The following is an 18032-nucleotide window of genomic DNA, read 5'->3' as shown; positions in this document are numbered from 1 at the left end:
AAAAAGTTGCACTATATCAGCACAAACACCTCATACCAACTGTCAAGCACAGTGGTGGAGGGGTGATGATTTGGGCTGGTTTGGCAGCCACAGGACCTGGGTACCTTGGCGTCGTTGAGTCAACCATGAACTCCTCTGTGTGCCCACAAACCTCAATGAACTGAAACAACGCTGTAAAGAAGGGTGGGCCAAAAATGCTCCACAACGATGTGAGACACTGATAAAGTCATACGGAAAATAATTACTTTATAAGTTTACTGATAAAGGTGGTTCTGTAAGGTATTGAGTCATGGGTGTACTTACTTTTTTCACACGTGGCTTCTCCATTTTGGTTTTATTTTTGTTGAATAAATAATGACACAGTGGAATATGTTTGTTTTACACCTGAGGTTAGATGTAATTTTAGAATCTGGTAAAGACCCGAAGATTTTTATTATTTTTTTATCTCCTGATACATAAAAACAGAATTTCTTTTTCACGTGAGTGTATATATTACATTGTGGGCCCCACAGTGTGATTAAAAACTTATTTTGACAGGGGGAACCTCAATTTTATAAAAATCTGTGACTGCTAAAAAAAAACAAAAAATTCTGAAATACTTCTATTTTGCTTGGTGACTTATGGTTAAGGTTAGAGCTGGGGACTGGGTTAGGTCGTCGTGTTCATGTTGGGATTAGGGTTATTCCCATGGAAATGAATGGAGAGTCCCCGCAAAGATATGGTTAAGAACGCGTTGGGGGGGACTCTCATGGCAACTGTTATGGTGTCATCGGGGCCTTAAAACAGACACATCCAGTGTAAGGGCAGGAAATGGGGGGATGGGTGGTGGGGGGGGGGGCACATCCTGTACTTCAAGAGCAAGCTCCTGCGTCCTGGCAGTATGAGCACCGAATGCACTGTAGTGCAAAGCATCACTCAGTGAACTTTTTACAGTTTTGGTCAATAAATGTGAAGCGTTCGATGTGCTCTTGGTGGTGCGGGGAGTCTGTTTGCATGCCTGTGTTGCAGTTTTAAAGTAGCACATGAATGTATTAATATTAACACCTTCAGTGTGCTGGGAAACTGGCGCAGTCTTCTCTAACAAGCATTTCGGGGGATTGAATTTGACCCAATTCCCTCCAAAGTACGAGGATATAGGGTACTAGGATGAATTTTCTAGGAGAAAATAATTACCGGTTGTGGGTTATGAAGAATGTAAAAGACACCAAACTCCTGTGTTGAAAATCGGGAGGGGGGGGGGGGGGAGTTGAACTATTATCTGTCTTTACCTGGCGAGGTCTTTGTGTGCTATGCCAAGGGAAGGGCAAGTGTGACGGGGTTGGGCCTTGTCAATTCATGCAGGTTTGCGGAGATCAGCCAGTCGGAAGGGGCTGTGCTGTGGCCTGCACCCCTTTGCATGGTTTGGGCCGTGCTGGTGAGAACCTGGTAATTAACATTCTCAAATAACTTAATAATGCTGCTCATCTCTTTACTTCCTTTTCACCCTTTTCCCAAAAATTGGAGACCAGCTCCTTTCCCAGGGACAGTGTGGCTGTATCCTGTAACGGACTTATAAAAACGGTTGATTTTTGTTTATGGTGGAATTTTTTATAATCAGGGTTGGGTGTTGCAGTTCCGTTATGGGGTACTGAAGCCGGCGTCTGGCCTGTTTCCCATCCCAGCAGATGTGTTTGTTGGGTGGTCAGACACCGTGGTTCTTCACTGAGGAAACTCTCTGTGCTTCTTCCTCATTTTGTAGATTTAAAAAAATGAGTGACCTATCCATCCATCCATCCATCCATCTATCCATCCATCCATCCATCCATCCATCCATCTTATACACTTCCTGGAACCAGGAGAAGCAGTTGCACATTGATTGCATGCACATATATAATCGTTTATTAGCTATTTAGAGAGACGAATTAGCCTGACCTGCATGTCCTTGGAATGTGTGGGAGATTGCAGTACCCAGAGGGAATTCCCTTTCACACGGGGAGCACAGGAAAACCTCAGCTAAACAGGGGGTGGATTCGAACCCCCAGCCTTATCAACAGCGCTGTCACTGTTCCTGGCAGCACAGTCAGTCTGCTGACGCATTCCTTGACTTCCCTGCATCTGCCCTTTTCCGTGGTAGCTGTTCCATGGATGGAAAAATCATTTAGCGCACGGTTGCATTGTCTGCCACGCAGCTGCATCCCGCTCGCGGCGTAACACTCCTCTCCCAGGCCCCTCCCCCGCTTTCCTGCTACGATGTCCCCGGAATACTGAGAGGGCCATTGCATTCCGGAAATCCGGCACTAGTGATGTGCCTATTCCAGTCTGTCGTCCTGCTGCACCGCTTAGTGGCGGTGAGCCCTCCCCCCTTCTCCCCCACCCCCCTGGTCATGCCGTACCTCGGCAGCCCTGACCAGCCTTTCACCTGCGGTCAGCCGCAAACGTCGTAGCTAAAGATGATGGCGGTAACACCTCTCGGGCTCTTTGTTTGCGTGCCCTGAAAGCCGGGGACCTTTGGAAAGTCCATCTCGTACCTGTGGATTCTTACATTATTACATTTCTTTAAAAATAGACTTTAATTGGTATTAAAGTGTTTTAAATCCTCATGGCAAGGGTCTTAAAAATGGTGTTTGAAAATGGTGCTCACGGATGGGAATCTTGTCACCATTTTGTATTTCAACATCCCACAGAGTGGAATCGGCAGAACCAACAGCAATAGTTTGTGGGGGAGGGACACTAAACTAGCCCGTAATTGACATTCTTTTTTATCTCTTCATCAGTTGGGAAAAGTGTAAATTTGAATGAAAACTGATGACTGAAATTTTGGCTGAAACCTGCTAGCGATAATAAATATGAGGCTCATTGTGCTTCTGTCTCAGAACACTGTGTAAGACGTTCTACAAACTCAGCACAAAGGCAATCAAAGCTGTGGAATCCTGCATGTGGGAAACACTGTGTGTCAAAGAGCCCAAAGTAACCGCTGCCATTTCATGCCCTTTGCCTTCTTTGCTATTGTGAAACGGGCATTAAGATTAATTCTAAGTGGCATTAAGTCCGACATGCCTAAACCCGCAGATAACCTGTTCTGTCGAAAGAAAGCAGACATGCCTCTTCCCCGTATTTGTTGTGTCTCACTTCATACTTCTCGGTTTCTCGTTGCGATAAAACAAGTGAGACAGGAAGTGAGACATCAGCTCGTGACATGATACTCCCCAGCTTGCCGTTTCCTTTATAAACTGACTTCTCCGTCCTCTGGGACTCCAGGGCCATCCAACTTTTTGTTTTAGCTCCCCTGCGAAAAAGTGAGAAGCGCCTGCCTGTTAATTATGTGGATGGCAATTAGGCCTGATTCCCGTTATTCCCGAGGTCGCACTCGCGCGGCAGCGGAGCTCATTCTGTAGCCGGCAGCGTATGTTTTCCCCAGATAAATATGAAATATATGTTAAGGCAACTGAGAGTGGGCTGAGATCGACACTCCCACAACCTGTTATGTCTTGTTAGATTTGCTTCTGCGTAGCACTTTCATTGTCCCTTTCATTATAGCATATTTGACAGGTTGTAGGCTGCAATTTAAATTTACTCCTGAATGATTTGGATGGGGGGCAGCATGGTGGTGCAGTGGTTAGCACTGTTGCCTCACACCTCTGGGACCCGGGTTCGAGTCTCCACCTGGGTCACATGTGTGTGGAGTTTGCATGTTCTCCCCGTGTCTTCATGGGGTTTCCTCCGGGTACTCCGGTTTCCCCCCACAGTCCAAAGACATGCTGAGGCTAATTGGAGTTGCTAAAATTGCCCATAGGTGTGCATGTGTGAGTGAATGGTGTGTGTGTGTGTGCCCTACGATGGGCTGGCCCCCCATCCTGGGTTGTTCCCTGCCTCGTGCCCATTGATTCCGGGATAGGCTCCGGACCCCCTGCGACCCAGTAGGATAAGCGGTTTGGAAAATGGATGGATGGATGATTTGGATGGATTATGAAGCCACTTTAATCGTCCTGTAGAAGATTGTCGTTTTCTTGATTATTTAGTTCTGTGTTTCACTAGAGAATGGAAGAAGGATCATGAGCTTGGTGAATTTAGTCAGTATGAGAGGTGCTGATTTCAGGGGAGATGCAGAGCTGGGTTCTGCACACATGGGCCTTGCATTATAAATGTTGCCCAAACTGTCAATGTAGCAGAAGGCTGGTTCATATACTTCATGCTCAAAGCGTCGTCTGAGGTTTCTCAGTGAAAGGATTGGGCTGACTCGGTTTGGCAACATTGTTGTTTACATTTCTTTGCGATTGCACATGTAACAAAATCAAGGTGGATTGCGGGGAGGGTGGATGATGTCATTTCTTTCCATTTGCTTTTTTTTTTCCTTCGAAACATTAAAAACGGTCAACGCTTCACCATTTTCTCTAAAATGCCCGTAGTGTATGAATGTGTGCAGAAATGTGCCCTGTGATGGGTGCCACCCTGGACTGAGCATAGCTCCGCCGGACTCTGTTCAGAATATGCTATGGATTTATGGACGGATGGAAAAATGTGGTGTGTTACCGGTGGGGAAAGGTTGATTGAGAACAAACGGGGAGAAGGTGTGGTTTAACGCACACACTGTCTGATATTATCTGGAGGGGCTGTCAGCCTGGCAAAGGCCCTCAGAAAGCAGGATGCCAGGAAGTAAACACTTCAGCAATTGTGATGTCAGTTCTCCGGCTCTTCGGTAGATATTAGAGGGCGTGTTCCTGTTCTTGGGAATTGGGACAGGAAACGTGTTCTGGGTTTGGAGTGCGTTGTGCTTAACCATCACACATCCTACTTCTCATGCCTTTCCTAGCAGTGAAATGGGGTGGGGGTGCTAGGTGGGGGGAAACTCATACAGCACTTGGCTTTTGAGCAGTACTGTCTTGGTGAATTCGGCAGATGCTTTGTCCTTTTAGTTAGGCTTTTAGTTGGCCTGCGTAAAATGATGTAGAATTCTTGATGGCGTTTATATTTGGATGTTAGTAGCTCCGCCCATTAGAAAATGGGATTGATGATCTCGTCAGTAATTTTCTAAATTTAGAAAAACTACATGGTGAAACCGCAGGGAAGTAGACGGGCCTTGAGGTGTAGCCAGGGGTGCAGTGGGGCGATGGGCACCCTGGCGGATTCAGCATTTCTGCCTGTACCCCAGGGTACAGCTGATGGCTCTCCTTTCTTGGAGTCGCAAAGCTCTGCAGAACCGACCGGCCACCTCTGCAGAAGGGTCTCTCGCTAGCTTTTTTTCTCTTAGCTTCTTCTTCTTTAACATCATTTGTCTTGCTGTGTTTTGGACATGGACTGTGGGTTAAACACGTACAGAGACATGCTTCCTCTGGGATGATCCGGAACCGTCTCTGACATTTCGGCTTTCAGCCCAGGGCACATTCTGGTGTAACCTTAACCAGCACAGGTACTCAGAAAGGCTTAAAAATTCTTTATAAAAGCTGCTGTTTGTCAAAGTTGTTTTTGTGCTGACACATTCAGGGAAAGCGGATCCTCTTGTTCATTCATGTTTCTTGTTCCACTGAAACATAAGTAATATTCCAAGGCATTAGATGTCATTCCTGAGAGGTGAAACTGAACCTTTACGGTCAAGAACTGAACCAGAACTCAATATCTTCCTGAATTAGTTCTTCACAATGCCTACACGTCATAACAAAGTTCAGCTTCTCAACGTTAGGGAGAAACAATGATGGTCCCATGAGATTGCTTGAGTCCTGGGAATACATCTTTATTGGCTCACCATTCAGCCAGTCGAATTGCATGCTGAGAGGACCGCCCTAACCTGAATTTAGAGACCGCCCTAATCATTTTGCATCTCAGTATGCTCAACTCCTTTACATCTCTCTCCTGTTGTCCGAGGCTGTATGACATGGTAAAAGACCCAGTACCCCAGGCCCAGTATTTGCTCCCATGATAAAAGCTGTGGTTTTGGGAATTAGATGTCGCTGGTGCTCCAAGTAAATTTGATGAACAGAATGTTGCACAGAAAGTGTCGTCTTTTGGGTTATCGCCGCGGAGAGACTTTCCAGATGCTTTATTCACATCTTCAGAACCAGTTTTGCTCTTTGGTCCCCCTCTCCCCAGTTTCTTGAATGACGTAAATGCCTGGAAGAATCCCAGATGGAGCAGGAAGCGGCTGTTGACTGCATGTGACCATGTGTTCACTGGGTAATCCCCTAAAGATGTTGGCGCTAGCGTACACTGGCTGTTCTTAAATGGAATTGCGTGATTTTGTGACTTTTTAATAGTGACTTGGGGTGTACTCACAGTAGGTGATCTGTATCGTGCCAGAACACGTCTGACCGATAAGGCCCAGTTGGTTTGACGGTGATCATGCCATACTATCCCTGAGCCCAGTTGAAGAGAGGGGTCCTGCCGTGGTTGGACACGGGGACGTTGCGCATATTGTGATCGCTAACCGTGCCCGAGCACAGAACACAAACATGATGTCAATGATGCAACTGGCACACACATGTGCACATGTACACTATACATGAACCAGACTGAGAAGGAACAGATGGGGTAAGCTGGACAGATTGGGTAGCAACAGACATTTCATAAAAACATGGCGGTAAAGGGATCACTTTGGTCTAGGGCAGAGGTGCAGTGTTTGCTGGAAATTTGGGCTGACGAGAGAATCAAGGAACAACTGGATGCAGCACGTAACAGCTCTCAGACATGTGGTAAAATATGGTACTGTCATCTTTTACAAATGCACGATTAAACAAAAATCACTGCGTTAGATTCTCGATAAAGCCCGTGAGTCATCGTGCCTTAAAACGACTCCAAATAAACTGCGAAATAAGGACATTAATCATGAATATTGTGCTGTTCGATAGCGTTTCTGTTCCTGTTTCCTTCAAAAGAACAAGAAGCACAGTTTGAGCACTGACCAGCGGGGGACTGGGGGGGAGGGGGGGCAGTCGGTCTCGGTCATGGTATAAGGCAACCAGGCCAAGTGTGAGTACGCTCTTAGTGTGATGATCAATTTTCCCAGTAAATATGACTAATGTCTCGTGAAAATTACCACCGCCCCCCCGGGTCTTCCCAATGGGAAACCAGGAAATCTATTTGGGGGTGGGGGGGTGCATGTTCTATTTATGGCAGTTCAGCTGTCAGCATGTCACGATCCATTAATTAATCTTTTTAACAATTGTCAGTTTTAATAAAACTAAACTATTGCTTTTCATAAACTATTGGCCATTGCTGGCCTTTGCAGTGTCTCATTAGGCAGAGCAGAATGAGGTTGTGGACCTTAGAGAGCACAGGTTGCAGCTGGCCCAGTGAGTTGCTGCCCAGCTGGTCGCCCGCCGGGGGTAGCAGAGGACATGGCTGACATTCACAGGCGCACAAGGCAGCTGCGAGCTCTGGGGATTCTGTCCTTTTTGCTTCTTGATGCTCTTCAGCACCGAAAGGGAACTAGTTAGCATTTTTGGTGGGTTTTTTTTTATGACCATTTTGAGTTTATGATACTTGGTTCCAAGAGAAGTTGGTGAAAAGGGTCATGATCTTTGCTTAATAATTAACCAGCTAAATAAGTATACATTTTTTCTCTTCCTGAAATGAGATGACCCCCCCAGCCTGGCGATTAGCCCCCTGTCCACCTCCTGAAGGACCACTGCTACATTTAAGTGCGCAGAGCAATCGCAAAATGCTCCCTGGCCGATCCGGCTGAACGACGACTCCCATCGTCCCATCGAGAAACTCCGCATCTACCAGGAATTATTTCCACAACGGGAAGTGGCTCATGCCGCCTTTCAGAGAATTTCCAGATGAAAACGGTGCATTCCCAAGCTCTATCCCAATCCCCATTTAAGGGTGAGAGAACGCTGAGGTTCTGGTCCCGAAGACTCAGGCGGGAACGCTGTGACGTGTGGGACAGCTGGCAGCAATTTGCTGACTGTAAAAGTGTCCATGTTTCACTCAGCTTTTAGGTGAATATGTGTTATTCACCAGGGTGTTATATACCATTAATATAGAATGTCTCCTTTATGCTGATCTATTTAATCTTCTATAGGTGCAAAAGGAGTCATTTTTTGTATGTAAAGTATTGGTATAAAATAATAATGGTTATAGCATGTTTTATTCAATTGACACACTTCCAGTTCAATGTGTGCAGTTCAGTGGTACGTTCACTGTAGTAACAATGTACTTTGCTAAAATAAGAAAATACTGGGTTAGATTTCAACTGTGCGGATGAGGGAACGTGAGGGATTGCTTTGAATTAGAATGGTTTGGTCTGAATTTTCATATTATTAAAAACATTGAACATTCTTACTTTTAAGATATTTCAGCAATAATTTCTAAATATGGGGAAATCCCTGTGCTTTTAAGGGACTGGATGGTGATGAGTGATTCATTTGTAATTTAATTTTTTTGTATGTGTGTGTCCATAAAATATGCATTACAAGGAACAACTACCTTGCTTTCTGTTGAAGGACTTTGTCATGCATTGAATTTTAATTGCTTACGCAGAGGAATGACATCCTTTGTAGTTTATTCGTTTAAGCTGGTCTGCAGGCTGCTTTCTTGGCAAGCCGGCCTCTCACTGATAAAAGCTGAGGTCATTTTCTTAACGTCTGAGTTTCCAGCACAGTCCAAACAAACGTGCCCCGCCCCCTCCCTCCTTGGCTTCCTGCCCCGTGTGCTGCCCCCTGAACGGTGAAGCGCGTCTCCGCTCCTCTCTGGTACTGGTCTCGCTTGGCTGCGGTCCCTGTGCTGCTCAGCTTGACTTCTGAACTCTTGAGAAGCGCCACAGAGCCCGGCTCTTCTTGGCCGGAACAATGGGCTCCTCAGTTCCCAGCTGATCACACAGGGAGGCTGGCAGAGGGGCACGGTTCCCTTTCAGGGCTGGGCGAAGCAGCTGTGGGCTATAGTGTTTCCACAGTTTTGCAACGCCTGCAGAAAAAGGGGAAAATCTTGTACACTGAGGCAGACATCAAGCCGATCGGTCATCAGTAATAACAAGTGACTTTTACACTGTTGGTTTAGAAAAAAATGTATGCATGTTCTTCGGTCTTTCACAGGATCTTTTGTGAGGATGTTTCAACTCTCACATGGCAAGACATGCAGAGTGATACACTATGTTAAATGTACTTTAAACATGCAAATCAACATTTTCTACGAGGATCTTGGCTAAGGGGTCTTGGTACCATTTTTTCCACACGTATTCATTTTTTTCGCCCTCATTATTGTAATTGGTTCCAAGATCGGGTGGTAAAACCACGTAAACATTCAGTCGTATTATGTGCAATGGAATGGAGGAACAAACAAAACCAAAATATAATGAATTCATACATCAAATAGCTAAAAGTTCTTTGCTTCCCGAAGGATTGATTTATTGACAGAGAATGATTAGATTGTTCTCTCTCCCTGAGGTCAGCTCTGATGTACATTTCATGGCCATAGTCACTTTTACTTAAATGCCGTAGATCATCAGTGCATGCGGCTCTCTCTCGCGTCTTCTCTTCTTCCTGCCTCACTTTTCCATGGGCATAGTCACATCTTCTGCCATTTCCCTTGCAGTCCATCCTCCTCCTGGGCAGCGTGGCCCTGGCCTGCCTGGCGCTGGACCTCCTCTTCCTGCTCATCTACTCCTTCTGGCTGTGCTGCCGTCGCCGGAAGGCCGAGGAGCAGACCAACGCGGACTGCTGCTGCACGGCCTGGTGCGTCATCATCGCCACGCTGGTCTGCAGGTGAGTCCTGGGCATTCTGACGACCTCTTCCTCTGGGCACCGATCGCCGGCTTTAATTTGGCAGATGGTTCTGTCCGGAATAACCTTGAAATTCAACACTTAGTAGCATGTGGGTAAAGCAGTCGGTAAAGGTGCGCAACACGACCATGTTATCGGGAAGTTATCTGATGTTGCCTAGTAACTGAAATGTTTCTCAGGAGTATAGCATCTGTGGATTGTGGTATGCAAGGTTTGCTAAGGAATAATAATAGAACCTGTGTGTGTGTATCAGACCAGGAAGTGTGTGTGTGTGTGTGTGTGTGTGTCTGTGTAAAATTTGTGCATGTGTATGAATTAAAGTATGAGGAGCTGCTGATTAAGATGGAGATAATGACTGCCCACTGCCATGTGTTTAGGAGTTTGCAAGAGAGATTTGAGATGAAAGTTCCAATAAACCACCAAAAATTGGCAAAATTATGGTTTCTAGCTTATGGTGTCTCTGCAGTCAGATGTCTTGTATATATTCAGTGGACCACAGCAATGCTCATGGATTATACTCTTTATAATGGGAGTTTCTGTCTGATCTCAACATTCTGTTTCAGTGCCAGAGCTTCAGCTAGGTTTCATTTCATGGAAGTCACCGTGTTCCCTACGCTGCAAGTTCAGGATTGTAATCATATGGATTATTTATTTGTTTTTAACCTGATCCCAAATGACAGGTGACCTGTCTTGTGTTTGGCCAGGATTGTACCCGATTAGATCTAGGCTCGTTTGCTCTTTGAGTGTCCTGGATGTTTTCGCTGTTTTTCTGGACTTGAATTTCTCAGGCCGAATTTATTCAACCTGAATTTTACAACCCGAGCTTGAAGTTTTATTACCACGCAGGCAACATTCTTTATTTAAAGTTCAGGTAGATGCATTCAAAATCAGATTCTGGTATTCAGGCAACAAAATTCAAGTTCAAGTGAACACATTCATATTCAGGTAAATAAATTCAAATTAGGGTTATGCTGAGTCTGATTTGACGCTATAGAGTTTTAGCTAGATTTGACCAGTCCGATAGTCCAGAGACGCTGAGGCATGCGGGCTGGCGGTCATTGGTCCTGGGGGGTGGGAGTACAGAACAGCCACAAGTGGTGGGGGTCATGCTGAGAGTCTGGCTACATCTTACCTATGTCCTCTAATTGCAATCCAGACTTAAAAGGACAGCACCACCCTCCAGTAGTCTGTGATACCGATACCTTTCCAGTTGCCTTCAGTATAAGATTGTGGTTGAGGTCTAGATGGCTGTGAAGTGTATGGTGGGAAGTGAGCCTGTGAAATGTTATGATTTTCATGGCGCGATGAAAATGCTAATTTTATTAAGTATCAATTTGAGGCTTTCATATAAGGTTATATAACTATGAACAGGAATAACCAAATTTGTTTAGTGTTTTTTGGGGAATTTCCCCTTAATCCAGAGAAACCAAAAATTCTGTAGGAATTTCTTTATTACTGTTTATTAGAAAGCGTCAGTTGCTTGATTTTCCAGACTTTCAGCTGAAGCTATTACCGACAATGGACCCTGAGGGAGAAACATGGTTAAGTATTTGCACATGTCAACACCGGTTCATCGCGTACGTCATACTTCACAGCTCTCGTACCTACAAGGTCACTGTGTTTGAACCCAGTCCCATCTCTATGCCTGTTTGACCGGTTCTTTGCCCCATGGCTGTTCTAGGTCTCACATTTTTCTGCAACAATCATGCGACTGGTAAGTCATGGGCTTTTTGTCGGTATTAATGGCGCTATGCCGTCTGTCTGCAAGAAGCATCAAAATGTGTCATAACAATGTTTCGTGTGTAACGGCTACACTAATTCATTCTAGAAGCACCACTCTTTGTGTTCTGATGTCAGGTGTGGTGTGTGTTTGATCTCGGTCATATTTTGATTGATTTAGAAGCGGAATCATTTGCTTCTAACTGGATCTTTTCCAGCTCATCGACATGTGCTGAGTGGCCTGGAGCTGCCGCTTAGTCTGCATGGTGATGTTGTGCCAAACGGGAGAAAAAGCCTGTAGCCATGAGGAGCTCGTACAGGTTATGCGTGATCCGATGATGCTGTAGGGCAGGGCTCTCCAACTCAGGTCCTGGAGAGCTACTATCCAGTAGGTTTTCTGTCCCACTTGGCTTCTATTGCAGCCCATGGATCTAAGGCCCCTTACACTTTGCTGGGTGCTGTAATGCATTTTGGGTCAAGGACTTAAGTAGGTCTACTGGAAACAAACAAATCTTTAGATGATGGGGGGGTTTTGGATAATGCCCGGTTGCAATCTTTAGAGAGAATGATGGACGAGGTGTCCCTCAAGAGAGCTTCACGGTAGCAGCAGAATATGAACAAAACTGGAATGAAAAAGCTGCAATTTAGAATGATTTGTAGCCAGAGGTCATAGCACAACTGTCTCTCTTTGGCTCAGATCCTGCCGAAATTGTTTCTATTGTGTAGCTGCTTTTGAAAGACTGTAAGATGGGTGCAGCGTTTGATGGAGTTGAAGGGTCAGCAATTGCACTAAGCTACTATAAATCGGCGGATAACTGTGTGAGATGGTCCCCGGAATGTCGGACATCCTGGGTTAAGCTCTTTGAGTTGACTGGAGGGCATGAGCGTAAGTAGAATTCCATACCTTCCCCTTGGTAGGATGTTGCCCCTTCTCAGACCCGTGCTTGCCTTACCCTGGTGCCCTTGCAGGAACCTGCTGTAGAGAGTCTTGGGATTGCCATTTCTGGTGTCACGATCCGCAGAAGGCCTCTCCATTGGCTCCCTGACTTCACTGCACTGATTGTACTGTAGGATCTCCTGCATGGACGATTTGAATACAAATGTGTGGATGGACCACTTTTTCATGCCTGTCCTTTGGTTTCTCCACAGGCAGTGTCAAACTCTGAATAGATGTATGCGGCTCAGTATTTTTATATAAGGTTGTAAACGTGAGAGAAGAGGGAATCGGCGTATTTTGTATGATCGTGAGTCATGTGATTTGGCTTCATTTTAGATCGGCAGCAGGGTCCTTATTCTCCCTTCCCATTTTGAATCCACTGAAGTCCATTATGTGTAAGCAGGGGAGTGTGTCTGTGTGTGCATGACTCACATGCGCAAGGAGAAGAATGGGGAAATATTTTTGCAGTTTCTATATATACAAATTTTAACCCCTTAGATCAAAAGGGCATTTTCTCTATCCCTGTATTTCCTTATGACGTTTTAGCTCTGGAAGGAGAACGGCTCTAATTTGAGCTCCCGGGTTTACGTTGCTGTTGAGGTATCCACTGATATCTGGGATTTGTCTTGTTTCCTTCCATCACTGCTGACTCCTAACAGCAGTCGTTGGGGACCCCAGACTGTCCACGTTTTTGCTTTGGGGGGCGGGAAGGAAGCAAAAACGTGGACTGTCTTGCAGGGAACTGGTTTGGAGCAAAAACGTGGACTGTCTTGCAGGGAACTGGTTTGGAGCAAAAACGTGGACTCTCTTGGGGTCCCCGAGAACTGGATAGAGAGACACTGTTCTGAAGTACAGTCAAGTATGAATATAGCAGATTGGTGCTGTTCTGACTAGAATAGAGAAGGAAGAAGAAGGATCTTGGCTGGTTAGGGCTCATCGGTTTCAAGCAGCGTTTGTTTGTGTTAAAAATAATAATAATAACCCCTCTGTCAGGAACATGCTGCTTCTGGTACATCTGTTTTTCCTGTGTAGAATTTGGTCATATACTGGACTGATTTTAAGTTTTAATCTCAGTACTTAGGAAAGTGAAATGGGATGAGAAGTGCCTTAGTGTTTGTCTTGTATTGTTGTATTTTGTATAGGCCTTTCTAGCCTTTGTTTATGATGTATGGTTATATATAACAGACTGCTTTGGTGGGATCATGCTAACCAACAAATCGACAAACGCCTATGGCCTGAATGACATTTAAACAGGAACCGCTAATGCTCACCCAAAAGCAAGAAGGTTACTTTTGCCATATTCTTGTGTTTTTTTTGGAGTGTGGACATCATCCCTGGCATGTTGAGACTTGTCTAGAAGATGCCCACCCAGGCAAGTTCACACTGGACCTCTTGAGTCGGTACGCGGCTTCACATTTCTGCCTCGATATGATGGTTCAATCTACCATGAACCAGAGATGATGCTGTAGGGAAAGCAGAGGAATTGGTCTACAGGGATCCAGGTAGTGGTGGAGATTTGAGTAGTAACGAGTAAGTAAGTAACGAATACCAGGCTGTAACGAATCGTTCCGAGTATTCAGCCGTTCAAGGATTCGTTGCTGACGGTAACGAAATGACTGATCAAACCGCCCAATCGGCACTCGCCATGCAGACTGTTGTTTGCGGCAGTTCTGGCTGGCATGCATTTGCAGCTGGTTTCCATTATCTGAAGCCTGCGCACATCGCCTGCATATTGTATGGCCCACATATGTGTCTGATGGGGGGGGGGCTTGGTTACTGCACTGACTGGCCGGGGGAATTAGTCGCCCGTCGGCATTCTAACAGAAGATATACGTAGGTCTTAATGACGTTTGTGCCCAGTGAATGTGTGTTTTCTAAGAGGGGCCAGCGGACGTAGCCGGCTGGCCGCTGGGTCATTCCATGTCAAATCATCACACTTTCGGACCTCATCGGTCACGGATTGTAACAAAACCTGTCATGCTGATCTGGTCACATGAGTAACTCATGAAACTAACATTGAGCGAGTCTTGGATCAATATTCAGGGAGATTTAAGAGAACAAAGTTTTAACTTTTTTTTTTTTTTTTTTTTTTTTTTTTTTTTTGGGGGGGGGGGGGTATGACTTTGACTGGCTATATTTACCTTAATGTAAGCTGCACAGAAGTGGTCCTTATACTGTTTTAACGCTATTGTCCAGCTCTGTAGATTGAACAAATAATATGCTATCCCCATTTTAATAACTACTATATAATAACTGATAAAATTATTAAAAACTTAATAACAAAAAAAATCTATTTTTCTAAATTGATCAATTTTTTGCTAAAGCTAGACCGTAATGTCATGAACATCTCCAGAAAACGTGGTCTTTGGTTTTTAAAGTGTCGTTGAGATATCTTGACTTAAAAGTAGCATCACATGCTTTCATATCACTAATGGGCCTTTTTAATGACAGCCGAACTGACAAGATATAGTATAACAAGCAATAAGTAAGTAAGTAATAAATAAAAGGCTACAAATATGCTACAATTAAATTTAATGGAAGCTTCATTAATGTCACTGCAGACGTCTGTGCTTGCCGTACTATTGAAAAGGCCCACATGGCTAGTAAATATGGCTAATAAATACCCTGCATTCATCAGAGCTGAGTGAGGTGTGCAAACCGGCACAGTGTAAGTACACACTGAGGGAATCACTCGACTTTGCTAACATCAAAGGTTATATCTTGGCTGCATATGATGCTTGGCTAGGATGTGTTGAAGAAACTATACCCAGCACTGGAGAGTTGAGACTGAGCTTCAGAACATTTGGTTTGGCAAGGAAAGAATTTCAACATTGGTATAATACAGCAAAATCCCATTATAATGGACTTCAATGGGCCTGGCAAAACCAATCGATTATATCCAAAGTTATATCCAGAGTTGCTGGTTGCTCAGAACACAACTACAGGACAGCATTTACTCATGCCACACCCTAGCAAAAGCCCCTCCCACACCCCAGATTCAGGCCAATACAAGTGCAGATCCTTGCTAATTTTGCCCCCTCTCCTCCCCTCCCAACATACCTAATGAAAGTTGGGTTTGCATTGAAGCTTTTAAAGGGCAGCACTCCTCAAAGAGGCTTGGGTGAATGGCCTTCTGAGCCGGGGAAGTCCAGCAAGCGTGTTAGTTAGGGTCCGTGGGTCAGGATGCCGTGTGTCTGATCAGAAGGTCGCCAGTTCAAATCCCATGGTCAAGCAAATGAGTAGCAGTCCACTGGGACCCTTAACCCCCAGTTGCTCCAGAGACTGACTGACCCTCCTTTCTCAAAACATGTACATCGCTTTGGACAAGTCTCTGCTAAATACATGGAATATAATACAGAACAAGTCATCACTGACTTTGCAAATAAATGTTGGATGATGAATTTGTCACATCTATGTAGAAACATGTTGAGTTATATTCTGTCACTTGACTGAACAGATTAGCTCGACGTAGAATCCTACGGCCGTAAAAGTAGCACACGCCCACACTCTTTATTACTGTTTAATCTACAAACTCCTAATTCACAGTCTGCGTCACCATCTTTCTGTCACTGGCCTGCTCCGTCTGCAGAGCTGAGGAGTGACGTCAACCACAGGCCGCTCCCAGCTATGGGCGCATGTGGCTTTGAGTCTGCGTGTCTCAATCGATTTGGAATCTCCCGTGAGGAACTACAGTTTGAAGCCAGCTAGCTAGATGGGCTGAGTCGGCTTTTGATTTATCCTTTTAAGATTCACCTCATCCGTCAAAGTCCAGTGCCGTGGACTCCGTTCACCATGACGTCTTTGAAGTAAATATTGGAGGTGACTTCTAGCCCCTTTATGCTATCTCTCCATCTCACAACATCCCGTACCTAAGAGAGATTTTTTTTTTTGGGAGGCTGTGAAATTGAGCTCAGATGAGCAGTCGGTATTTAAAGGCGTGACCAGATAAGATGATCTGTTTAGGGGCGTTCCATTGCCTTCCAGTGGGTGCATAGCAGCTAGGTGTTTTCTGCTAACATATAGGGCGACCCGCACACTATGTTGGGTTTTTATTTTGCATACATTTCTTTTTTGTCTCTGTTTAATTTAGGATGCATCACATTTTTCGTATCTGCACTGGGACCGGAAATATACCACGCGGTCACGTATTCCAAGGAATTTCTGCAGTCAACTTTGGCCTAGAAAGGTTGCCATGGTAACGGGTCGGATTTAAAGTGGAATAAAAGATGAATCCTATAGCTATGGGTATGACATGCTGGATGCAGTGGAAGCTGACTCTCTTCTGACCTTGCTGCAATATCTGGTTTGTACATTGGGGTATTCTGAGAAATAATTGTGGTGTAAATATTGATTTCTAGGATTAGAAAAACATTGTAGCAAAGTATGCATACATTAGCTTGAGGATTGAACCTGTAGTGTTAGTGTATTAAGAATGAACACAAGCTGTCTTGAATTCAAGATGGCAATGATCAAGACCTCCAGGCTCAGTTCCTAGTTTGTCTTCATACACCTTCATCCATTAAGTTGCGAAGGCAAGATGCGAATATTGGACCCATTGAGAGAATTTAATCGAAGTGTAGTTCGTTTTGGGCATATTAACAAGCTGATATTACCCTTTGTTGACAAGTGTGGCAGCAGCAGAAATGCCAGTTAATTTCGATGCCTTCTGGAGGGGAACCAGAGACCTGGATTTGCTTTCTTCCTTTCCCACACACACACACACGCGCGCGCACACAAACACACGCACGCACGCATGCACAGTTCATATAGTCGTATCTCTTATGACAACATCCCCTACCTAGCCTTAACCATAAGTAAACAAATAAAACGTAAGCATTTCGGCTATTTTAGTTTTTTTGATTGCACAGATTTTTATACAATTGAGGTATATTGTAGGGTTCTCAAAGTTCCAAAAGCTAAGAAGTAGCTGGTTTTACCTCATTGTGGGGACATGGTAAAAACTGTCGGTAGGTATAAACACACGCATGCACAAGCTTAAGCACTCATGGGTTAATTAGTCATATACATAGAGAAACTGAAACAATGAAGTTCTGGCCCCTGAAATGAGTGTGCTGTCTGGGGTGAGTCTTTAATTATAACTTTCCTGGGGGTTAATTATATGGCCTTCTGGTTCTAGGATGGTGGGACAGACACTCCGTGGTAATCTCCCATTTCCCCGCCCCCCGCCAAAGTACAAAGTCCCAACAGAGGGCAAAGTCCCAATCGCGATACATTTTCTCGTTACTACAAAATCCGTTTAAGTAAACATTAGCATCAGTGTTAACTTTGCAAATGAAAGTGTATTTAAAAAGGCTTATTACTTCATCTGACGACAGTTTTATTTTAAAGTTTTGTTTCAGCTGATAGCCATCATTTCTTAATTCTGGCGATTTACCTCGGCACCACAGAGTGCTGCTGTTTCTTATTTTGAGAAACGTCCCATTGTCTTCCTGTGTGATGCTGGCTCTGCAAAAACACAGAACTGGAAAGTGGGCAGCGCCAAAAAGCAGCATATTACATGTTATTTGGCACGGGGTTTGCTTTTCTCTGTGGCTGGCCCACTGTGAGGATGGGCCTGGACTGCAGCCAGGTGGTGGGGGGGGGGGGGAAACACATAAATAAAAAGGGAGAAAAGGAGAGAGGCAGTGACTCCAGTCGTCATGAAATTTCTCTTGTGACTGCCG

The 18032-nt window shown here is 44.9% G+C and overlaps 1 protein-coding gene and 1 long non-coding RNA gene across 3 annotated transcripts in view; one reads left to right on the top strand and one right to left on the bottom strand.

Annotated features, from left to right (window-relative positions):
• LOC125742399 (protein tweety homolog 3-like) overlaps window positions 1-18032 on the top strand; it is a 53269-nt gene that overhangs the window by 10056 nt on the left and 25181 nt on the right. For both annotated transcript variants that reach the window (XM_049014378.1, XM_049014377.1), the window contains exon 2: window positions 9505-9674. In XM_049014378.1, the coding sequence (XP_048870335.1) occupies window positions 9505-9674 (170 nt within the window). The remainder of the gene's footprint in view (window positions 1-9504; window positions 9675-18032) is intronic.
• Window positions 9668-18000, bottom strand: LOC125742419 (uncharacterized). Its single transcript, XR_007398099.1, has 3 exons — window positions 17744-18000; window positions 13620-13811; window positions 9668-12488 (listed from the first exon to the last, which is right to left on the bottom strand). It is a non-coding gene; the product is annotated as an uncharacterized LOC125742419 (long non-coding RNA).

The sequence above is a fragment of the Brienomyrus brachyistius genome, chromosome 5 (assembly GCF_023856365.1).
Source record: "Brienomyrus brachyistius isolate T26 chromosome 5, BBRACH_0.4, whole genome shotgun sequence".
Lineage (NCBI taxonomy): Eukaryota > Metazoa > Chordata > Actinopteri > Osteoglossiformes > Mormyridae > Brienomyrus > Brienomyrus brachyistius.
This window is presented reverse-complemented; position numbering and strand designations above follow the sequence as displayed.